Raw genomic sequence first — 23,178 nt, forward strand, 5'->3', positions numbered from 1 at the left:
GTGGTTTGGGGCCCCAGGAGATCCAAGTGGTGAGTCAGCAACACACCCTGCCTGCGAGTGTCACTGTCAGGGAAGCCCGTACCACGTGTACCCGTCCGGGTGCCTGTGTCGCTGTGATGTAACTGACGCTGTAACTACATGTGCGGCCGCGTGGCTGTGTGTGTGACTTGTGGGAATGCAGATGTGTGCGTCTGCTGTGACCACAGCTGGCTGTAGAGCGGACGCTGGCCACGCGTGGGAGACTGTGTGGCCAAGTAGGAGCGTTAGCAGGCGTTTCTGTGCCCTAACAGCCTCACAGTCGCGATGAGCAGACATGCCACCAGGCTTCTGTCAGACCCACGGCTGCAAGGCAAGATTCTAGCTCAAAGATCACCTTAATGGCAACTGAAGTTGGAGGGGTCTGTGCCTTGCTGAGGGTCCTTAATCCTTGTGCCACTCATTCCTGGGCCCTGGGAACTGCATGCCTGCCCCCGGGTCTGAATGCTACAACCCCCAGGAGAGTAGCCTTAGGCGCCGAGGGAGACCATTCCCAAATGCGCATCTCTGGAATTCAGTCCCAGTGGCCTCCTCTAGATCCAGCTCTGTAGCAGGTGCTGATTCTTGGACAGTCACAAAATGGGGCAACCCGACAGGCTGCCTTGGCCAGAACTGGAGCCCAGGCTGACCTTGTACAGCCCCAGGATCCGTTCCTGAGCCACAGTGTTTGCATATGGGACCTCAGCTGGTATCCCGGATTAGAGGACCTTAGGACACCACAACTGTCACAACTTTGTGGCCATCGCCATCTGATAAGGGAATTCCCGATCCTCTCTTCTTCCTCCTCTCCATTTGCCCTCATCATGGGAAAAGCTGCCCAACAAAATAAGGCCCCTTTTCTGGGGCCTGGAGGGCTCAGTTTTGCCCCCTACCCCAGCAACATGCACACTTTGTAGGCTGTGGATGGGTTGGTTCAATTCTCTGAGCTTTAGAGTCTGTGCTGCTTTTCTGTTCCATCAACCCCCTTGTTTTCTGTCCCAGTGCTCATCACAGCTCTGTTGGACAGGTGCGACTCAGGCAGGTTTCCCAAAGGATGTGTGCATCAGCCGGGATCCTTGTCTAGCCTGGGAGGCGGGCCCGATCTACAAGAAAACATGCGGGCTACCTTGCTCTATGCACCTACTCTTTATTGCTGCTGGGCCAGGTGCTGGGTCCTGCCCAGCCTGGGGAGGGGAGATCCTGACCAGTTCCCCACTCTCTGTGGCCAGCAGGCAAGGCCAAGCCAAGGTCTGAGGCCTGCACCTGGCCCACCTGGCCCCAAGGCGTGGTCCAGGGCACGGAGCCCTGGGAGGGCGTTGGGCACAGGCGGGGCAGTGCGCATGGCCCTGTGCACAGCCCTTAGCTTTTCGAGTCGCTGGCCATGGGCCCCTGGCAGAACTCATCCATGAACTCGAGGAAGCGGCCAAACCTAGGCTGGCCCTCGCTCAGCGCTGGGCGGCCCGGGGGCGGCGCTGTGGCCCTGAACACCGTCCGCAGCGAGCAGCGCACCAGCTGCCGGTAGCGGGCCTGGAACTCCTTCAGCAGCCGCTTGGCCTCCAAGTATTGCTTCTGGTTCACCAGCCGCCGCTCAGTCCGCTGGTGCAGGACAGCTCCTGCAGGGAGAGAAGGCCGAGGGGCACCAAACTCGCTCTGGGGCCCCCTAGCCCAAAGCAGTAGGGACTGTGTCCAGAGCGCCCCCACCCCCAAAAAGTGGGATGGAGTGAAAGGAGGATGCTACGGGGACTGAGAATGGCCTCCCCAGCTCCGGGCAGTAAGAAGCCAGCTGATTCTACCTCAAGCATTAGTTCTGGTCTGTAACATGCTGTGTGACTCTAGGCAACTCCCTGCCTCGCTCCAGGCAGGCCTCAGCTTCTCCATCCGCAGAGGGGGCAGGGCGGGGGCAGACGCCAAGGGCCCTCAGCCTCCTCCCGGCAGATGAGCGAACTTCTCTCTGTCTCGGGTTCTGGCCCCTGAAGACGGGGACAGGGATGGGGATGGGGGCGGGCAGAGCTGTACCTAGTGGAGCCTCTGTAATGTTCTGGGGATCCCGCATGCGAACGAGGAGGTCATCCAGCAGCTGGGCTCTAGTCTTCCGTGGCGGTGGAACAGGGATCCTCTGGGCCTGACGCAAGGTAAGAGGAGCCTGTCACCCCAGTCCGGTGCTCAGCCTCTCCGGGCCATACCTCATACAGACGCAGCAACACGCAGGAGAGCACTTGGGGGCACTGGGAAAGCACAGCCCTCAGAAGGCCGTGAGGTGACAGCCACGGCTCTACTTGGGGGATCCCAAGGAGCCAGTCGCACACGCAACGAGGTGGGGTTGACCCGCATACCCGTTTCTCCTTGGGGACGTAGTGTTTCTGAAGCGCGTCCAGCCTGGGCTTGGAAGAGCGGCCCCGCAGGGGGCACTTCAGCATGCGCTGCAGGGCCTGCGCGTTCTTCTGGATTCCTAAGGCAAAAAGGCAAGGGTTGGGGCAAGGTACTCTTCCTCCATCTGCTGGATGCCTCCCCAGTTTTCTCATTCCCCAGCAGCCCTGGGTGAAAGGATTTGAGAGGCCCCAAGAGGAACACACTGCCCCCATCTCTCCCTGATCTGCTGCAGTGCCAGAACCTCCATCATTCATTCAGTGAATACTCGTCCCCTGGGTGCATGGATCCTAATGGAAAAATAGCACTAGAATGGGGAAAGGGACTGGCCGCAATGTAACCCCATTAAACACAGTGGGTTACACTGCAGGGACTGACCTCCAAGAGAGCACAGCTGAGTGCCAGTTCCTTTGAAAGCACAAGTATTGTTAACACATCAGTCTGAAATCAGGGGCTCAGAGGGAGCACTGCCTCCCTTGCCTCAAACCAGAGAGAGAGGATTGGGGATGTTCAATCTGGGGCTCAGCTGGGCTGGGAAGGAGCTCAGGAATCTGGCCAGTCTGGGTAGCTGTTCATCAAGCCCTTCCTGGAGACGCTTCTCCAGCCAGAGCAGCTAGGCCTAGACTGGCTGGAATCTCGGAACAGCTGTGGCGCCTCAAAATCCACTGAAGGCCCGGGCCAGGGGTCCTGATATGGGAGGCTCTGAACCAGGACACCTTCAGGAGCCCTTTGACAAAGGACAGCATCCTGGTCTGGAAGTGAGGCATGCCACCAGCCTTAGCTTTGCCCTGACTTGCTCTGGGCCGTGGAGAGGGCCCCCGTCTTGGAGCCATTCTCCTCACATACCCTTTGGCTCAATAAAGGCTGGATCAGGCTTGGCTGTCAGCAGCTCCTCATAGCCATGGTACTTGCTGGGGAGGGAGGCAGTCGGGAGCTTCCTCCAAGCCCTCTTTACCTCTCTGGGAGCTGTGTGGGGTGGTCTTTGCTCTTCCTCCCTCATGGATGAATCATCCCTCTGGAGGATGGAGGAAGGCAGCTCACCCACCTGTGCCCAAAAGAAAACCAGCTTCCATTAACATGTCTAAGCATCAGCTCTGTGCAGGTCCCCACCCTGGGCCCGTAAGGGCAAGAACCAAGACCAGGGTGAGAGGAGGCAGCCGTGAAAGCAGACCGTGATTGTGCACCTTGGTAAGCGCCAGAGGAGAAGGGAGCACAAAGGTTCTGGGTGAGCCCAGGAAGCCCTCACCCCGCCTGCCTGTGGGGCTCGGAAGCTTCCTGGAGGAAGTGAGGCCTTAACCTGCACCAAGTCTTGAAGAAGCAGGGTGGCCCCATCCAAAGGCAGGGATGGGGAGAGGGGTGGGCTACAAGTGCTGGGGAGAGAGGCCTGCTGCGGGCCAGGAAGAGCAGGGGCCGAGCCACCCGTGTAAGACCCGGCAAGGTGGCTCTGGGGGTACTCTAAGTTGGTATCTTTGGGGTGTACTGTGAAGAGATGGGTGACTGGAGCAGTAAGCAGGCCTCAGATCAGTAAGGACTTTTAAAAGCCAACCTGAGGGTGTTTCTTTTGTTTTTTTTTTTGAATTTTCTTTATCCTCACGGCGATGGCAAAGCCACAGAGGAGTTTTAAGGAGGTGAATGACCACTGTCTGAACTCACATTTTTAGCCTACCCTAAGGGCTTTATAAGAAACATATTTATGAGACCTGTATTTCATGTAGGGATGTTATTTATACACTTCATGAAAGCTTGTGGCTAAGAAGAAACAGAAAATCTGAACAGATCTGTAACAAGTAGAAATCTCAACAATTCTCACAAAGAAAAGCCAAGGGCCAGATGGCTTCACAAGTGAATTCTACTAAGCATTTAAAGAAAAATTAACACCAATCCTTCACGAACTCTTCCAAAAATTAGAAAGGGGAACACTCCCAGCTCATTCTCTCAGTTATTATCCTGAAACCAAAACTAAGGAAAGACATCACAGAAGGACAATACAGACCAATATCCCTATGAACATAAACACAAAAATCCTCAAAAAATATTAGCAAACTAAATTGACAACCTATAAAAAGGATTATATACCATGATCAAGTGGGACTTATTGCAGGTAGACAAGCTTGCTTAAACATCTGGAAATCAATTAATGTGACACACCAATAGATAAAGCACGAAAGCCACATGATCATTTCAGTACACACAGAAAAAGTATTTGGCAAAATCTAACACGCCTCCGTGACAAAAAAAACCACTCAACTAGGGATAGAAACTTCCTTGACCAGGAAAAAAGGACATTTATGAAAAACCCACAACTAACGTCAGAATTAATGGTGAAAGACTGAAAGCTTTCTCCCTGAGATCAGGAATAAGACATGTTCGCTCTTTCTGCTTCTATTCCACACTGCACTGGAGGTCACAGCCTGGGCAATCCGGCAAGGGGAAGAAAAGCTTTTCCCATCACGGTGACTCCCAGTTGATTGTATTCCTTTGGCTCCTAGGAAGCCCAGAATTGCATTTTGGCAATATACCTCTGTAACGAGAGCAGCAGGGCAGATGAGCAGGTTAGAGTGACAGAGACCTTATTTCCTTTCCTGTCCATATTTTCCTTTCATCCAACTTTCTCAAGCTCATTTTATTTTTTTCAAGCTCATTTTTAAATATTTACTTATACTCTGCTTTGTTCCAAAAGGTTCTGATAGAGTTCATAAAGACAAGTTTTATACCGTATAAATGTGTATGTCACTATAAGTCATCTGTGGAATAAGGGATGGATGGAGTCAGGCATAAATGTATGCATGTGCATCTTGGAAAGATCTGGCAGACTGGAGGCATGAGATGGGAGGTGGGGAGCTGAGGAAAGGCAGTGGTACAAGAATAATGCTCGCGGGGCCCTACCAGCTCCTCCAGCCTCCTATTGCCCTTTTCCTATGTGTCACCTGTCTGCCGCCCAGACACTGAACCATCTGTGGTTTCTGCACATGCCACTTTAATTTCTGTCCTCTGTAGCCTGCTTCATGCTGTTTGCTCTGCGCAGGATGCCCTTCTGCCCATGTTTTCACCTTGTCACTGCCTACTCAGCCTGCAAAGCTCAGTTCATCGGAACCTCTTTCAGGAGCCCTCCTGGTCTGGGCAGAGGATCCTTCTTTCCCCCAGGCTCCCAGCGCCTGGGTTTCCCTTAGTCTCGGCACTGACTGCGTGCATTGTTCCTGCACTCTCCCATCAGACTGAGGACATCTCGAAGGCAGACCTTTGTCTTGGCCATCTGTATTCCCAGGATTCAGAGGCAGCATCAAAAGTGATGTGACCTTATACAGATAGGCAGAGGCAGCAGCAAACCCTCCCGAAAAACTGGTCAGAACCGTGCCCCAGCCAGACCCCAGATGCTGTCTGTGCCCCAGGACCGTGACTTGTCTCCATGGGTATCCCTACCAGGAGCCTTGGCTAGCGGAGCTCCCAGAGGGGCTTGTGGGGCCTGCCGGGGGGGGCTTCCTTCTAATTTCCGGACCTGTCTTGGACTCCCTTCTGGCTGCCTACCGCAAGCCAGCTATGCCAAGGTTGTATAGGAGCCTCTGGGAGCTAGGAACAAGGCAGGGGAAGGGGGGACCAGGCACCTGGGTCAAGAATATGGACTCCATGCTCCTGGTGTCCTCGTCTGACAGGTGCTGCGGGCTGACGTGGCCAGGTCTGTTGCTGCGGTGGGACATGGTCTCTTCACTGTACACGGTGGAATCAGAGCAGATGGGAGGCAGGGGCACGAAGGTCCGGTGGGACAGGGAAAGGCCCTCCACGCCCTCGATAGGTATCTGTGACTCCAGAATACTGCTTCTGGCAGCGGAGAGCTCTTTAGTCGGCTCTGCCTCAGACTCTGGGATCTCCTTTGAGGGAGACTGGACCGTGGTCATAGGGAGGTGATGGAGAATCAGAGGCTGCTTTGGCACCTTTGGGACTTGGGTTTTCACCTGTCATGGGAGAAAGGCTAGACTGGTTTGCTTCCTAATCAGAATCTCTCCTTCCAGACCTCACTGGACTAAGGCTACTTGGTACTGTGATCAGGGTACTGGATGAGGGCTCATAGCGGGAGGGAGGGAGCCAAATCCCACTAACTGGGCATCTACAATGTGCCCTGTACATGACAGATGTTGCTTGATTTACACCTCAAACTACCCAGGAAGTAATTCTCCTTATTTTATAAAAGTGGAAACCAGGGCTCAGAGAGGTAAGATGACTTGTCCAAGGTTACAGAATTATTTGGTGGCAGAGCCTGGACTACCTGATTTCTGCCTCATTCTATATCCCTGATCATATCACTCTGGCTCTCAACAGCCTTCTTCTTCTGATCAAGGTTTAACACGGTGCCCTCGACTTTCTTCAGGGACTCCTAGGAAGACCTGGAGGAGATGGTCCTGTCCCTTATGGAAGGCAGCAGCACCAAGCCCCTTTCAGGATGCTGGTCCCTATACCTTAAATGAAGTTTCATAAGGCAAATCTCTCTCAGGGTTCAGAACCAAGGAAATAACTTCTTTCCTGTTGAAATTCTCAGCTTCCTTAATTAGCGAAAGCCCGTCATCATGGGAGAGAGGATTATGTACTTAGCATTTGGCTCACTCTGATTGTGCCCCTCTCAGGCTGGCTGATGGGAAGGAGATACTCCAATCCTTAGAGGAGGCAACAAACAAGGGGATGATGATGGAAAACTTTTGAATTTCTGTCTATTTCTGGCTTTTAATTCTGTGCTGGTCCTCTAAGGGCTCCAGACTAGAGTTTGGCTGGACAGCGACAGGCTGCAGAGGGGGTAGAAAGGGAGTAACTATACTGTAAGGCAACTGTATAAACGGAATAAGCTGGACTGGGAATGCCCAGTCCAGCTTTTAGTTATAGGAAGGCTAAAGTTCAGGAGGGAGAAGCATTTCACAGAAATTTCTGCAATCCTTTTGATACTGTATGGCATCCCAGAAGGTAAGTCTAAGACCACCGGCTGGGGTTGGTTTTGGGGGGCAGATTGCTCTCAACATAAGGAAATGCTTCCTTATGTGTAAGAGATGTGTATTCTAGGCCTGGCAGCCATCCATGACTCCCACAGGTGGTTAGAACTTGCACAGGTATGGATTTGGGGATTTATAGCATATTTTTGTATCTGTTGCTTCATCCAGTCCTCTCAGCAGCTCAGGGAGGCTTGGAGTTGAGAAGCTGAAGCTCAGAGAGTAAAGCTCTTGCCCAGGTTCAGGCAGCTGTGGAAAGTGATGAAGCCAGGCTTATCCCCGGGTCTTCAGACTGATTTCTCCCCTACTTCTCCATAGCTCCTTCTCGGGGCCTCAGTTTCTCTGTCAAAGTTGGGGGTAGGATTCCATGACCTTCACAGCTTCTCCCTACTCTGGCAGCTGGGATCCTCTGACTGTCTTGTCCTTTCTGGGTGTATCTGTATGTAACAGACATGGAAAGGAGAAGACAATGCTAGTACTACAGACCTAACAGAAGGAATCCATGATGAGTGGGGAAGGGCACTCTCTCCCCAGGTCAGTTCACATGCAGTAAAACAGGCTCCACTTCCTCCAGGCTTGGCAGGCCTTACCTTCCTCGAGTCCTTCCAAGGCATCAAAATATGATGCTTGGCCTTTACTATCTTCTTGCGAATCAAGTGGATCCCCAGCCGCTCCTGGAGGAAGCTTTTCAGCAGTGGAGGGACCCCTGGAGTCATGATGGGGAAGATTACTATTAGCAGATATTTACTGGAGGCTTACTATGTGTCCCGCACTGTTCAAACTGCCAGACATGAATTAACTTTCATTAATACATCATTATTATGTAATGAATACATCATTCTCACACCAACCACAGGAGATAGGTACCTATATTATTCCCATTTGAAGCACGGAGAGGTTAAGAAATTTTCCCAAGGCAACAAGGATAGTGCAAAGCAAGGGTGAGAACTCTGCTGGTGTCACTCTAGGACCCAGGATTCTAAAATGCCTCCAAGGTGTAGCACTGAGGCAGCACCCACTGTACCAGGATGCAGCACCCATTTCTGGACACAGCCCATTTGAAACCTCGTGCGTGGCCCTTTACGTTTCTCATCCCTCTCCCCTGCTCAGCCATGCCTCCCCTGCAGGCCCCTCCCCAGCTGGGAAGTAGGAAATGAGGTCACAATAGACCTGCTCTACAAAGCCAGGTGGCACTTAAAGATCTCATGCAGGATCTAGCTAATTCTGTGTTCCATTCCCAGCTCTGCCTCTTTCTTGTTGTGGGACCTTGGGTAGATCATGAACCTCCCTGGTCCGCAGCATCCTTCACTGAGCACGGGGACAATGACACCTGCCTCACAAGGTTGCTGTCAGGTAAGCTGGTGCACAGCAGGTGGTCAGCAACATCTGTGGTTCTCTCCGTCCCCAAATGCACCATGAACCACATCCACCCATGACCCACAGCAGAGCCCAGGGGCTCAGCATCCATGAGGTGGGGCTGAGGGTGCCCACACTGGCCCTGGGCACCGGGGTGGGAGCACAGGTTTGTGGGCACCATACCTCGTGTATGGGCCACCAGAGGGTTGTTATGAAAGATGAGCTCGCAGAGCGACGGGAAAAGAGCTACTGGCAGGATGGCATCTTCCTTTGCGATCTGTAAGGAACACGGGGAAAAGCTTCAGGTCGGCACCGCCCCGCCTCTGCCCAAGTGCTGCCAGGCCCCACACCGCGGGGCTACATGCTTGCTAGGGCAGGGGTGGGGCCGGGGACGTGAGGCTCCTGTACTGGACTCAGTGTTGGGCAGGGTCTGCTCCTGCGATGTCACCTGCTCACACCCACAGATCAGGATCCTGTCTGAAATTCCACATCACTGTTTCACATTTGAAAGTTAAGAATTGTTTTCTCCACACTGGATATGTAGCCAAGACCAAGGAATGGAGATGTTGGTGGCAAAATAGGAACAAGCACAAAGAGTCTAGAAGTTTGGCAGGGCAATGACTTTGACTTCAGCATACAATTTGTCTGGCACTTCACCTTCCTCAATGCAACCTCTACACACCCTGTCAGTCTGTCAACAGCACTCCTGATGGTCTCTTTCATTAAGGCCTGTTCTGGGCACTGAGCTGGGGATGGGCAGGGGGCAGGCAGTCAGGGGGGACCCATTCATCTAAGGGATAAGCCGAGCCAATGATAAGGAAGACCTCCCGGCTGTCTGGGGCCCAGAGGCTGCTCTACCCCCATGAGGCCAGCCTCTGAAGGGCGAATAATACCCAAACCTTGCTGAGCAGAGTGGCTGGAACAACCTCGGGGAGGGTGTCTATTAGCAACAGAACAGTATCAGAGGGGCCACGAGTGGGGCAGTGGCCGTTCAGATGCCTGGGCACCCTGAACGTTATTGGGTTAGACTCAGGACCCGTGGAAGGCAATAAGGCCCGAGGACTGCGAGAGGGAGGGCCCTTCAGTTTGGCTTCCTCTGGAGCCCCAGTGGGTAGCACTAGATGCCCACTGGGCAATGAACCTATCCATTATCTTTGTGTTCATCCAGTCAATAAGTATTAGTGAATGCCAACATATGTCAAGCACTAGGTTGGAAATGAGCAAAACCGCTAGAACTCCTGCCCTCAAGGAGTGCTGCCTGGGGGGACACAGGCACTGAAGCTGTAACAGGAAGGATGGGAGTTCTGCAGCTATAATCAGCGCCATGAGAGAGGGCGTGGGAAGTCCTTCCCTGTCTCCCTGGTCCACGCAGGGAGATAGGGAAGGCGTCCCTGAGATTTGAAGGGTGAGGAGGAGGTAGGGACAGAGCGCACAGCATAGAAACCTCTGTATTGGGCGCCTGGGTGGCTCAGTTGGTTAAGCAACTGCCTTCGGCTCAGGTCATGATCCTGGAGTCCCGGGATCGAGTCCCACATCAGGCTCCCTGCTCAGCAGGGAGTCTGCTTCTCCCTCTGACCCTCCTCCCTCTCATGCTCTCTGTCTCTCATTCTCTCTCTCGCAAATAAATAAAATCTTAAAAAAGAAAAGAAAAGAAAAGAAAAGAAACCTCTGTATTAACCAGAACCGTTCTCTCTACTTTCTGGGCACACAGCCAGACTGTCTTTGTGCCTCCTAGGCAACTAGATGTGCTCATATGACTCAGGTCATATGCAACAAGGTAGAAGGGACCATTTCTGGGCACAGCCCATTTGAAACCTCCTGAGTGACCCTCTACGCTGCTCACCCCCCTCCCCTGCTCCACCATCGACCTGCCAGATGCAGAGGAGTGAGTAAAATCCCCTTCAGGCCCTATGGGAGGACAGAGCCACAGCCAGAAGGGAGCTGGGTCTCTGCAAGATCACATGGGAGGCCCCCAGCCCACCTGGAATACCCACAGTGGATTTTGTGAAAGCAAGAAACAGACTTCTACTGAGGGAGGCCCCTGGGAATTGAAAGTGTGTGGCAGCAGCTCACGGTGCGTGCCCCACCCACTGCAGAGAGGAAGTGCCCATGGGAGAACCATGCAAGAAGGGCCTCACAGTGAGGAGGAGGAAAGCCAGCTGGGGGGTGGAAAGAAGGCCACTTTGGTTAACAGCAGAGGGAAAATGAGGCTAGAGATGCAAGTCAGGGCCAGACAAAAGCTAGAAAGATCTTGGTCCCTGGGGACCTAATACGTGAATTTTCAGAACTATGAGGACCCACATATGACCAGATCTGGTCACAGATTAGATATGCGCAGTGAGGAGGGACATAAAGGAGAGAGAAATGTTAAGGACGACAGCCAGATTTTGGCGTGATGGAGCTCTTCTCTAAGATCCGGGGCGATGGAAGACCTTCAAATTTGAAGATCGTTAATTCACTTTGGATACATGTACTTTGGAGGTACCTTTGAGACCTCCCAGTAGAGATTCAGGTAGGCAGTGGATACACTGGTCTGGAGTGTGCAGGATACTGGTTCTGTGTTGGAATTATAAATTTGTGAGCCACCGTCCGTGGGCCAGTGGGTATATGAAGGCATCTCAGGGAGAGAGTCCAGAGTGAGAGGTGAGGGACGAGGCGCGGGCCTTGAGCAGCTGGAACATTTGGTCATCGAGACCAGGACTTGGCACGGTTTTTCTGTCAAGGACCAGACAGTAAACGTTTTAGGCTTTACTGGCCATACCCGCTGTGTTGCAACTACTCCACTGGGCCGTTGTAACACAGAAACTGCAGAGACAACTCATAAGTAAGTGTGATGGCTCTTTTCCAATAAAACTTGAGTGATGGACTCTGAAATTTGAATTTCATATCATTTTAATGTGTCATGAAGGATTATCCTTCTTTTGATTTTTCAACCATTTAAAAATCTAAGAATCAGTCTTAGCTTGAAGGCCATACAAAGACCAAGGTCGGCAGATAATGCCTGTGGGCCAAATCCACCCCCCCCATCTGTTTAATACAGTTTCATCAGATCACTGCCGTGCTCATCCATTTACACATTGTCCTCTGTGCTACAAGGACACAATTGAGTAGTAGTGACAGAGTAATGTATTTATCTGGCCCTTTATAGAAAACATTTGCTGACTTTTTATCTAGACTCTAGGGAAGGAGGGAAGGAGGATGAACCTACAAAGAAGTCTAATATGTGTTGATAAATAACTATAAAATGGTGGCTAAAGAGGGTGCAGAGTCTTTTTTTTGGGGGGGCGGTGCAGAGTCTCTTATATACAAATCAGGTGGTCAAGAAGCACGCACAACAGAATAGGGGAGGGAGAATTAAATTTAATTTTGTCAGGATGCAAAATTCCATCCATCCAAATCAGGCAACTAAAGAGTTGAAGAAAGTTACAATTAAAACTGATAGAAAGTTGAAAGATACCCATGGCACGGATGTCATATTTTCTGTGAAATTAAGTCCCAGCTGAAGATATGGACTTAGGATTCTGGCTGAGGTAGTGAGGAAAATCTGGCCATCATGCTAGCCTATCCCTGTAAAGTGAGTTGAATGCCACTGATAATAAATTCAGGGTCCAATGACAACTTAGTATTTCTGTCCAATTTCATTGGGTTAAGGCAAATACAACTTAATCTGTCAAATTTATGAACTAAGTAAATATTAGTTAAAGGTTGAATGAAAGTGATTATTTTACTTTTTTGGGGGGGGAGAGAGAGGGAGAGAGTGAGCAGGGGGAGGGGCAGAGGGAGAGGTAGATAGAAAATCTTTTTTTTTTTTAAGATTTATTTATTTATTTGAGAGAGAGAGAGACCATGTGCATGCACACAAGCTGGGGGAGGGACAGAGAGAGGGGGGAGAGAGAGAGAGTCCTCAAGCAGACTTCCTGCTGAGTGTAGAGCCCAATGCAGGGCTCGATCCCAGGACTCTGAGATCATGACCTGAGCTGAAATCACAATTCGGATGCTTAACTGACTGAGCTACCCAGGTACCCTGAGATAGAGAATCTTAAGCAGGCTGCAGGCCCTGACATGGGCTTGATCTCAGGACCCTGAGAGCATGACCTAAGCCAAAATCAAGAGTCGGACCCTCAATCGACAGAGCCACCCAGGCACCCCATTGATTTTACTTTTGACACAAAACTTACTAGATTTCTGAGTGGATATTCTAGACATTTAAGTTCTGTTTGAACACAGAATTGGTTTTAAAATTTGTAACTTTAATAAACTGAATATTAATTTCAACACAGGTAGCATGAGTATTCCTTGATGTGATCAAAACATCATTCATTCATCAAACAAACTTACTGAGTACCTATCATGTATCAGGTGCTGTTCCAGATGATGAGGATATAGTTATAAGCAAAACAAAGTCCTACTCTCAAATAAACCTACATTCTGGCAGTAGACAACTGACAATAAAGAAAAAGATATATATGTTAGGTGATAACTGTCATAAAGAAAAATATAATTTAAAAACTCAAGTAAGCATATAGAAAAATGGAGAGTAGGGACGCCTGGGTGGCTCAGTTGGTTAAGCGTCTGCCTTTGGCTCAGGTCATGATCCCAGGGTCCTGGTATCGAGCCCCACATCGGGCTCCCTGCTCAGCGGGGAGCCTGCTTCTCCTTCTCCCTTGGCCTGTCTCCCCCGCTCATGCTCTCTCTCTCTCTCTGATATAAATAAATAAAATTAAAAAAAAAAAAGGAAAGTATTGCTCCCCTCCTAACAACAAGAAAAAAGAATAACTATAACATCATAACTTTTCTTGCATCTCCAAGAGAGCTAAGGTCTCAGGGCAACCATCTGGACTGGAATCTAAGGAAAGATGGGCACCTCCAAGGAGCGATGGGCCATGGACACTGGCTCACATGTGGCAGAACATGGGAGGAAGAGATGGCAAGTGCCATATAAGCAACTAGGAAGAAATGAGCTAAACATTTTAATGAGCCACTAAAGGCTAAGTGTGGGCCTCTTAGAGTAGAAGAGAACTCTCAAGAGTTGCAGAGAGAAGGAGAATTCATGGCCACTTGTGCGCAAAAGCCTGGACCCAGGGAGCAAGACTGGAGAAAGCCATCCCTGAGGCATAGGCCTGGAGGAGAAGAGTCCCTGACACTATCAGAAAGGCAGGAAGCCTTGCCACCCCTCTCCCTAGAGAACAAAAGCCCTAAGTTTCTGAGGAAGGTCAGCAAACCCTGTCAGGCCCATGGCCCTGCATCTGGGGAAGGGAAAAAATTAAAACCTTCTGCTCCTGGGGTAGGGGCAGGAAACCAACCTAGGCCTACTACCTGAGAGGTCTCTGACTGCTTGCGGAGGGGTAGGACCACTGAGAAGGCCCATCCTTGAGACACAGGAACCCAGGGCCTACTTAAGAGTGGGGTTGGACCCTCCCTTTGGCCCTCTACCACCAGACAAGCGAGCGCTAAGTAACAAGCAAAAGCAGTCTCCTGCTTGGAGAGAGGAACACGAGTGTGGAGATAAACCCTTGTGAAGTGTAGGAGCATGGGGAAGGCTGCACCCCGAGGACAGAGCAGGAACATAGAGAAAAACGTTCTGGCACCCCAGCAAGAACCAATTATATGCTGTCCCCAAGAGATGGACTTGAAATACAAAGCTATAAAGAGGTTGAAAGTAAAAGGATAGAAAGAGACTATGCAAACAGCAAGCATAAGAATCTATATTAAAATCAGACAAGACAGGGGCACCTGGGTGGCTCAGATGGTTAAGTATCTGCCTTCGGCTCAGGTCACGATCCCAGAGTCCTGGGATCAAGCCCCACATTGGGCTCCTGGCTCAGCAGGGAGCCTGCTTCTCCTTCTCCCTCTGCTCATGCTCTCTCTCTCTCTCTCTGTGTCTCAAATGAATAAATAAAATCTTTTAAAAAAAATCAGGTAAGACAGATATCAAGACAAGAAATTTTGTTCAAGGCACAGGGAGACAAGTCAAAATAATAACACATCAGGTAGCTATAAAAATTCTAGGTGTTTATGTACCTGATAGTAAAACTTCAAAACACATGCAGCAAAAACTGACAGAACTAAAGGGAGAAATAAACAGATCCACAGTCATGACTGGGGATGTTAACACGCTGCTCTCGATAACTGGTAGAACAAAGAGACAAATAGTACAGAAATGATCTGAGTTATACTACCAACCACCTTAACTTAATTGATATTTATAGAACACTATTCCTCAAAACTGCAGAATACACATTTTTTTCTAAGTGCACACATAACATTCACTAAGATAGAATATAGGATGGGACATAAAACAAGTTTCAATAGATGTCAGAAGAATGAAATCTTACAGGTTATGTTATTTGATCACAACAGAATTAAAGTAGAAATAATAAGTATAAGACATCTAGAAGATCTCCATATATTTGGAAATGAAGCATTTCACTTATCTAAACAATGCAAGAGTAAAAGAAGAAACCACAAGAATTTAAAAAGTTTAAAAGAATAAAAATAAACACACAAATCATAATTTGTAGGATGCAGCTAAAACAGTGCTTAGAGAAAAAGTTATAGCTTTATATGCTTATATTAAAGAATAAAAAGGTCTAAATCAATGATCTAAAATTACACTATTTAGGACACTAGAAAGAGAGGAACAAATTAAACTCGTGAGTAGGACAGAAATCAAGTTAGGAGCAGAAATCGATGAAATGGGAATACAGATAGGTAGAGAAATCTAATGAAACCAGCAGTTCCTTTTTTCAATAAAAGACACAAGTGACCAATTTCAAGAATCAAAGAGGGACCCATAATACATCTATGGTCCACTGATTATTGACAAGGGTGAGAAGACCATTCAATGGGGGAAAGAGCAGTCTTTCTGATCAATGGTGTTGAGGAAACTGCATATCCACATATAAAAGAATGAAGGTGGACCCTGCCTCACACCACATATGAAGATAAACTCAAAATGGATCAAAGATCTGAGTGTCAAAGCTAAAATGATAAAACTCTTAGGAAGAAAACACTTGAGGAGTTTGGCTGTACCAACTGCTTGCCTTAGAAGGAATGTAAGCAGAGTACCTTAAAAGTTGCCTACATTTCAGACTTGAGTAGACCTCAGTTGGTGGCGTTTACAGAAGTCAAATAGTACATGGCTATTGGAAAAATATGCTAACATAAAACATGAAGGAAAAACACATTAAATTTGTCCCATGGACTTTACATCTGCTGTTCCCATAGGCTAGAACATTTCCCACTTCACTCTTCTCTCACACTTCACCTCACTACACTCACAAACCACTCTCTTGAGAACCTTCCTTGATCCCAAATATTAGGTTAGACTGCCCCTGTCATATACTTCATAGCACTGTGAGTTTATTCCTAACACTAAGCATGCTTATATTGAGACCACTTGTCCTGTACCAGTCTTCCCTAGGGGTGACAAGCTCCAAAAAGCAAGAGGCCCGATCTTTCTTTGCACAGCTGTGTACCTAGTATGCAGCTTAGAGTCTGGCACATGGTATTAAATAAATATCTGTGACTGAATGGATGGACTCCTGCCTTGGTCTGTACTCTCTCCACTTCCCCCACCCTGAGAACTCCTGAGCCCACATATCTGTAATGGGGAGTTATAGGGCTGGCCTTCAGGCCAGAGCAGATTGCATCCCACCCTCCCATCTGTGCCCCTGAGAAAATAGGAAGAGAAGCAGAAGAGTCACCTTGTTGTAGGCCAGGCTAAGGTACCTCAGCTCTGGAAAGGGCGGGGCCAGCGTCTGGTTCCTGGCCTTCAGTGACTTCACGGGAAGAATCTCGAATATGGGAGGAAGTGCACATACCTTGGTTGCCTTAGAAGGAAAAAAGGTCTATTGTCAAAGTGTCCTGATGATAAGAAGCTGAATGCTGTCAAGGACCAAGAGACCTTTCCTATGAAGGGTAATGGAAAGAAGTGACCATTCTAGAAAGGCTTGGCCAAAAGAGCCATCTAGGGTCATAACGGGAGATGTTACCAAGGGCCCAGAGTTCTGGTTCCAAGTTCTCTGAGGTCACATGATATGCTAATTCTCCGTCACCCAAAGTTCAGGCTTCAAGTGCTCTGATACCAAATGATAATATAGCAGTGATGTAGACATCAGAAGTTCTCTGCCCCCACCTCCCACTTTCTGCCCTACAGCTTATCCTGAAATGGCCGTTCTCTACAGTTGGGCTAAAATTTCTCCAACAGGCAAAAGGACAGTGCTTGCATTTTATTTTATTTTTTTAAAAAAGATTTTTAAATTTTTAAGTCATCTTCACACCCAACGTGGGATTGAACTCACAACCCTGAGATCAAGGGCCCCAGCACACTCTTCCAGCTGAGCGGGTGCTTGCATTTTAAAGGGGACTTTTCCTAGTGGGGAGATGGAGAGCACGAGCGACCTGAGCCTTGAGTACCTGGTCTGATGGGCTACAATGATCCTACAATGGAGGCTCTTCATTCCAGGATAAATCAATAGCTAAGTCCTGGATGACTTCAAGCAGGCCTTCAGGCCTGAGTGTGACCTGGTGCACCCGTGTCACTTGTAGGGTCGTGGTTTTTCAGCACAACCCAGTCTGCCTCAGGATCAACATGTTTAATTAAGCAGAAAACAGAAGGTACTGGGTTAATCATGCCTCACTGATTCCTTGAGTTAGATGGGACTAGAGGAAATTACAGGCTGAGATGCTGGGCTAATAACTGGGTTCAAATGAACTAGATTCTGTTCTAAGCTCCATTAATTGCTGTGTAATCTTGAGCAAGTCACTTAAATTTCACTTGTTCATTCAGTGAACAGTAGCGGAGTGCCTACTCAGAGCCAAGTATTTTGTGCCCTCCTAGGGTCCAACTCGTACACCCACACAAGTGGGACAGGTGAGTCATGAGTGAGAGTAAAACGAAAACCAGTGATGGTGCTGGCGCATGTCTGTGACTCTCCGCTGCAGGTGATCCAAATGCAATGTGCCAGAGGCCACAGTGGAAAGCAGTGGCAGTCTGGTAAAGCATTCTCCTCCACCGTGCAATTCCCTATCTGGAGCATGGCTGTGTGACCTGAAGGGGGCAAGTCAGACTGCCGCACAGAAAAGAAAGAGCCAGAGAGTGAGGCTCAGGGGTATCTAGCACTGTCCAGGGGCATGAGTGTCCTGCCCTGAAGGCATGAGGGATACACACCTGACTTCTACAGAAAGAGGCCACTATAAGTCTCCACCATCTAACACACTGTCTACATGCTCAGATGCCAGAGCGTTGGGATCTGAGCACTGAACAACCTACCAATTATCTTTGACTTTTGTGGCCGACTGTTTAACGGCCCACAGGCCCCTCTATGCCGTATGTATGCCCTTCGGCAGTGTGGCCTTGGTGCTCCTCTCATTCAGAGGTGGAATCTGTATCTCTATGCCCTCGAACCTAGACTGGCTGTTGTATAATAAAGAATTTGTCTGGTCTCTGTCCCAGGTTTTTGGCATTGAGCTTCCAAAACTCTTGGAACTTCCTGAGTGATAGAAATATCTTTGTTATTCATGAGCCCCGGGTTCACACTTAAGTTTATGCTAATGAGACGACTCAGGATGAGGGCTGGCCACACCTGAAAGACAACCCCACTATTAGAGAGTTGGGGTTTTGAGCCAGCCTGACCTCTGGGCTAGAGATTAAGTTCAGTCCTGTGGCCAGTGGTTCAGTCAGTCATGCCTATGTAATGAAACTCCAAAAAAAAGCTCCGGACACTGAGGCTTGAGTGAGTTTCCTGATGGGTGAATACATCAGATGTGCTGGGAGGGTGACACACCCAGATTCCACAGTGAGAGGGCACAAAAGCTCTGCATTTGGGACCCTCCTGGACCTCACATTATTTATCTTTTCAATCGGCTGGTCCTGATTTGTACCCTTTATAGTAAAACTGTGATCATAAGGATAGTGCTTTCCTGAGTTCTATAAGTTGTTCTAGTAAATTACTGAGCCTGAGAAGGTTGTGTGAACTCCAATATTTATAGCCAGTTTGTCATAAGTGCTGACAGCTTGGGGCCCCCCAAACTTGCAGCTAGCGTCTGAAGTGAGGGCAGTCTTTTTGGGAAATGTGCCCTTCACCTGTGGGGTCTGTGCTATCTACAGGTAGCTAGCATAAGAATTGTACTGCCCTATCATACTTAATACTTGCTTTGACCAACAGAATGTGGCAGAAGGGCCACCATTTGAGTTCCAGAGCCTTGCAATTCACTCTTGCCCTCTTGGAACCCTAAGGCCACCATGCTGTAAAGAAGTCCATAATAAAAAGACTCCGTATAGATGCCAAGCCATACCAGCTGTCCATGAACTCAGGCCCTAGCGAACCAGCCAGCTGCATGAATGAGCCCTGGCAAGACCAGTGGAACACCTAACCCCCCCAAATAATTGTGAGAAATAATAAATTGCTATTGTTTTAAGTCTGTAATTCTTGGGTGGGTTTGTCATGTGGCAATAGTTAATTGATATAATTTCTCACCCAGCTTTACCCGTGGGGAGGGAGTGTACTGAGCTGCCTCTCAAGGATGCAGGTTGGCTAAACGTGTACCTATACTTCTTATTGTAAATGAAGAAATCAATAGTGCATCAGTCCTCGTGAGCTTGGTTAGTAAGCATCTAACCCTGAAAGAAAAACCAATTTTCTGTCCAGACAAAAATCAAGCATCTAAACCTGTGACACCAAGGATCAGACCCTAGATGGTGGTATATTTGGCAAGGATGAGTGTAGCTTTTGGGGGCCCTTACTAGGGAGCCCCAAGGTTCCATCTTGGTGGCTGCCTCACTTCAATGCCAGCCTGATCACTTAAGGCAGCAACCATTCTGACTGCACACATCTGAGAACAGCAAAAGTGAGCTTGTGGGCTGTGTGAGGTCAGGGACCTGACTGTCTAGTCCACCACTGTATGTTCATAGGCCAGCACAGTGCCAGGCACATGGTAGGTATTCGGTAAATATCTGTTCAATGAACGGGCTTCTTCAGTGTGATATATATAAATGCCCCTCATAGCTTCATTAGCTTACTTTTGTTTTTTAAAATGAATGTTCTAACTTAAGGACACAAATATAAAATAGGCAGTTCCTACCTCTGAGGTTGAAAATCCAGGGTAAGATGAGAACACAACCTCTGAAACAAAAGAGAAACAGAATAAAGTTTGATGAGTGCACTGACTGCCCCCAGAGAGGCTGGAGTCTGGGTCTCCCATCCACTGTGTACAGGAGGGTGACCCCTAGCGGGGTTCTCACTGGTCCTCATCTCTAACTCTAACTGGGAGGAGTTGGCTGTGATACCTGTCAGGTGGTAAGTGGCACTTAGAATAAAATCAAAACTCCTTGGCCAGGCCTCTGAGGTCCTGCCTGATCTGGCTCCCACCTAACTTCTCCAATCTTATCTCATGCCACCCTGTCCTTCACTCACTACATTTCAGCCACATTGACTTTCCTTCTGACTTTGCAACATGCAAGCTCTTTTAGCCTCAGTACTACTGGGTGGGCAGACAGTACTGATCAGAGAAGGCAAACCAACTGTCTTAGAAGAGAGAAATGTATATAAAAGATTTTTTGTCAAAGGATTTGAAAATACTCTTTGTTATGCGAGTAGAAATAGAATATATTAAGACAGTGAATTCAGGAGAGATAGTAAGAATAACCAGCAGCACAGTATAGTAAGGAAGAGGTTGTGGAGTGACTTCATTCTTGGCATCATCGGAATGAGATGAGCCAATAAACATCTGAGTTCAGCCATAAATCAAAGCATCTTCTTGGACTGGATCCAAGTAGTGCAGGCACTACTCAACATTGCCCTGGCTAATAGGTTATATTAGTGATATTATACTTCCACATGTTAATGATATTATACTGATAAAAGTTACATGAAAATGAAGTAAACAATAAGAGGGGTGGAGCATCACATGGCCCAAAAAACTTCTCCTATGACATCCGTCTGGAAAGGACTGGAGGATGGGTTTGTACAAGGAACAAAGTAGGAATTAGCAAGAGGATGGGCCATGGTTGCAAGTGTGGCTGCTAAAGAGCGATCCTGTGGGGAGACAGGCCCTACATCTAGAAAGATGAGCCATGTATACTCTACCTGAACATATATCATCTCCCTATAATCTCAGGTTAGAAAGGTTATTGGGTACAAGTTCAAAATTTCTATGTACTAGCAACAAACAAGTGGAAATGTAATACAAAAAAGCATCACCATTGACAATAGCATTGAAAAAGACCAAATGCTTAAGAACAAATCTAATGCAAGACCTCACCACTGAAGACTACGAAGCACTGATGAGAACAATTTTAAAAGACCTAAAACATGGTGGGATATATTATTTTAATGATTTAGAAAACTCAATATTGTAAATATGTCAATTCTCTCCAAATTAGTCTATAGGATCAATACAATTCTTTTATCTTTTATTTTTATTTTTTTAGAGAGAGTGAGTGAGCGGGGGAGGGGAAGAGGGGCAGAGGACAAGGGAGAGAGAGAATCTTAAGCAGGCTCCACACCCAGCACAGAGCCCAATCTCACAACCCTGAGATCATAACCTAAGCCAAAATCAAGAGTCGGACACTTAACTGACTGAGCCACACATGTGCCCCTGATCAATGCAGTTCTAATCAAAATCCCCGCAGGATTTTGTGTGGAAATTGACAAGCTGATTCTAAAATTTATATACAAATGCAAAGGCTTTATAATAGCTATAGCAATTTTTAAGAACAACAATGAAGCTAAGGAACTTCACTATCAGTTCTCAAAATGTGTTACAAAGCTACAGTAATTTCTTTCTTTTTTTTTTTAGAGAGAGAGTGCACACACACGATCAGGGTGGGGGGGAGGGGCAGAGGGAGAGGGAGAGAGAGAATCCCAAGCAGGCTCATGCCCAGCACAGAGCCCCATGGGGGGCTCGATCTCACGACCCTGAGATCATGACCTGAGCCGAAATCAAGAATTGGATGCTCAACCTACTGAACCACTCAAGCACCCCTAAAGCTACAATAATTTAGACACATACAGAACCCACCTTACCATAATACCTCACTTACAACTCAGTGGGGAAACGGATATAGTCTTTTCAACAAGTGGTATTGAGTCAATTAGATACCCATATAAAAAAGTAAACTTTGACTCTACATCATACACAAAACTTCTAGGTAGATCATAGATCAAAATATAAAAACTAAAATAAGCTTCCAGAAGAAAATATAGGAAAATATCTTCTTGGCTTGAAGCAGACCCAAAATACCTGAACAGGAAATAAAAAGCACCAACCATAAAAAATTGAACTGAACTTTTATTCATCAAAATCAAGAACTTTTATTCATCAAAATTCATCATTAAGAACACGAGAAAGGAAGCTACAGACTGTGAAAAAATTTTTGTAATATACAGATCTACAAAGGACTTGTACCTAGCATATATAAAGAACTCAAGCGAATCAACAAGAAAGGACATATAACTAATTTAAGTATAGACAAAAGACTTGAACAGGTACTTCCAAAAGAGGATATCAAAGTGAGCAATAAACATATGGAAGGTACTTAAGATCATTAGTCACTTAAGAAATGCAAATTAAAACCAGAATGAGAAACCACTACATACCTACCCTAAACAGGTAGTATCAAAAAGACTGACATTACCAGAGAGAGCCTAAAAGTAACACAGACCAGAAAGGAACACAGACAATATATAGTAACAGTCACCTTACAGGTAATGCAATGGCACTAAATTCATGTAAACGGGCTGAATGTCCCAATCAAAAGACACAGGCTATCAGATTGGATAAAAAAAACAAGACCCATCGATATGCTGTCTGCAAGAGACTCATTTTAGACCCAAAGACACCCCCAGATTGAAAGTGAGGAGGTGGAAAACCATTTACTATGCTAATGGGACACCAAAAGAAAGCTGGAGTGGCAATCCTTATATCAGACAAATTAGATTTTAAACCAAAGACTGTAATAAAAGATGAGAAAGGACACTATATCCTACTTAAAGGGTCTATCCAACAAGAAGATCTAACAATTGTAAATATCTATGCCCCTAACATGGGAGCAGCCAATTATATAACCCAATTAATAACAAAAGCAAAGAAACACATCGACAACAATACAATAATGGTGGGGGACTTTAACTGACATTACCCCCCTGACTTTAAAGTTAACTGACTTTAACACCCCCCTCACTGAAATGGACAGATCATCTAAGCAAAAGATCAACAAGGAAATAAAGACTTTAAGTGACACACTGGATCAAATGGACTTCACAGATATATTCAGAACATTCCATCCCAAAGCAACAGAATACACATTCTTCTCTAGTGCCCATGGAACATTCTCCAGAATAGATCACATCCTAGGTCACAAATCAGGTCCCAACCGGTACCAAAAGATTGGGATCATTCCCTGCATATTTTCAGACAATGCTTTGAAACTAGACCTCAATCACAAGAGGAAAGTCGGAAGGAACTC

General features: G+C 47.6%; 1 protein-coding gene across 1 annotated transcript in view; it reads right to left on the reverse strand.

Moving 5' to 3' along the window:
• Positions 1-1,120: 1,120 nt before the first annotated feature.
• The window catches only part of XRRA1 (X-ray radiation resistance associated 1), a 63,307-nt gene continuing 41,249 nt past the window's right edge, over positions 1,121-23,178 (reverse strand). Inside the window, exons 11-19 of the mRNA XM_034995021.1 lie at positions 19,794-19,834; positions 16,415-16,540; positions 8,892-8,985; positions 7,943-8,058; positions 5,985-6,332; positions 3,229-3,427; positions 2,349-2,464; positions 2,032-2,137; positions 1,121-1,628 (exon numbers count right to left, since the gene is read on the reverse strand). Coding sequence (XP_034850912.1) covers positions 1,375-1,628; positions 2,032-2,137; positions 2,349-2,464; positions 3,229-3,427; positions 5,985-6,332; positions 7,943-8,058; positions 8,892-8,985; positions 16,415-16,540; positions 19,794-19,834 — 1,400 coding nt within the window. The 3' untranslated portion in view covers positions 1,121-1,374. The remainder of the gene's footprint in view (positions 1,629-2,031; positions 2,138-2,348; positions 2,465-3,228; positions 3,428-5,984; positions 6,333-7,942; positions 8,059-8,891; positions 8,986-16,414; positions 16,541-19,793; positions 19,835-23,178) is intronic.

This window comes from Mirounga leonina, unplaced genomic scaffold, assembly GCF_011800145.1.
Source record: "Mirounga leonina isolate KUSES-001 unplaced genomic scaffold, KU_Mleo_1.0 Mir_92, whole genome shotgun sequence".
Lineage (NCBI taxonomy): Eukaryota > Metazoa > Chordata > Mammalia > Carnivora > Phocidae > Mirounga > Mirounga leonina.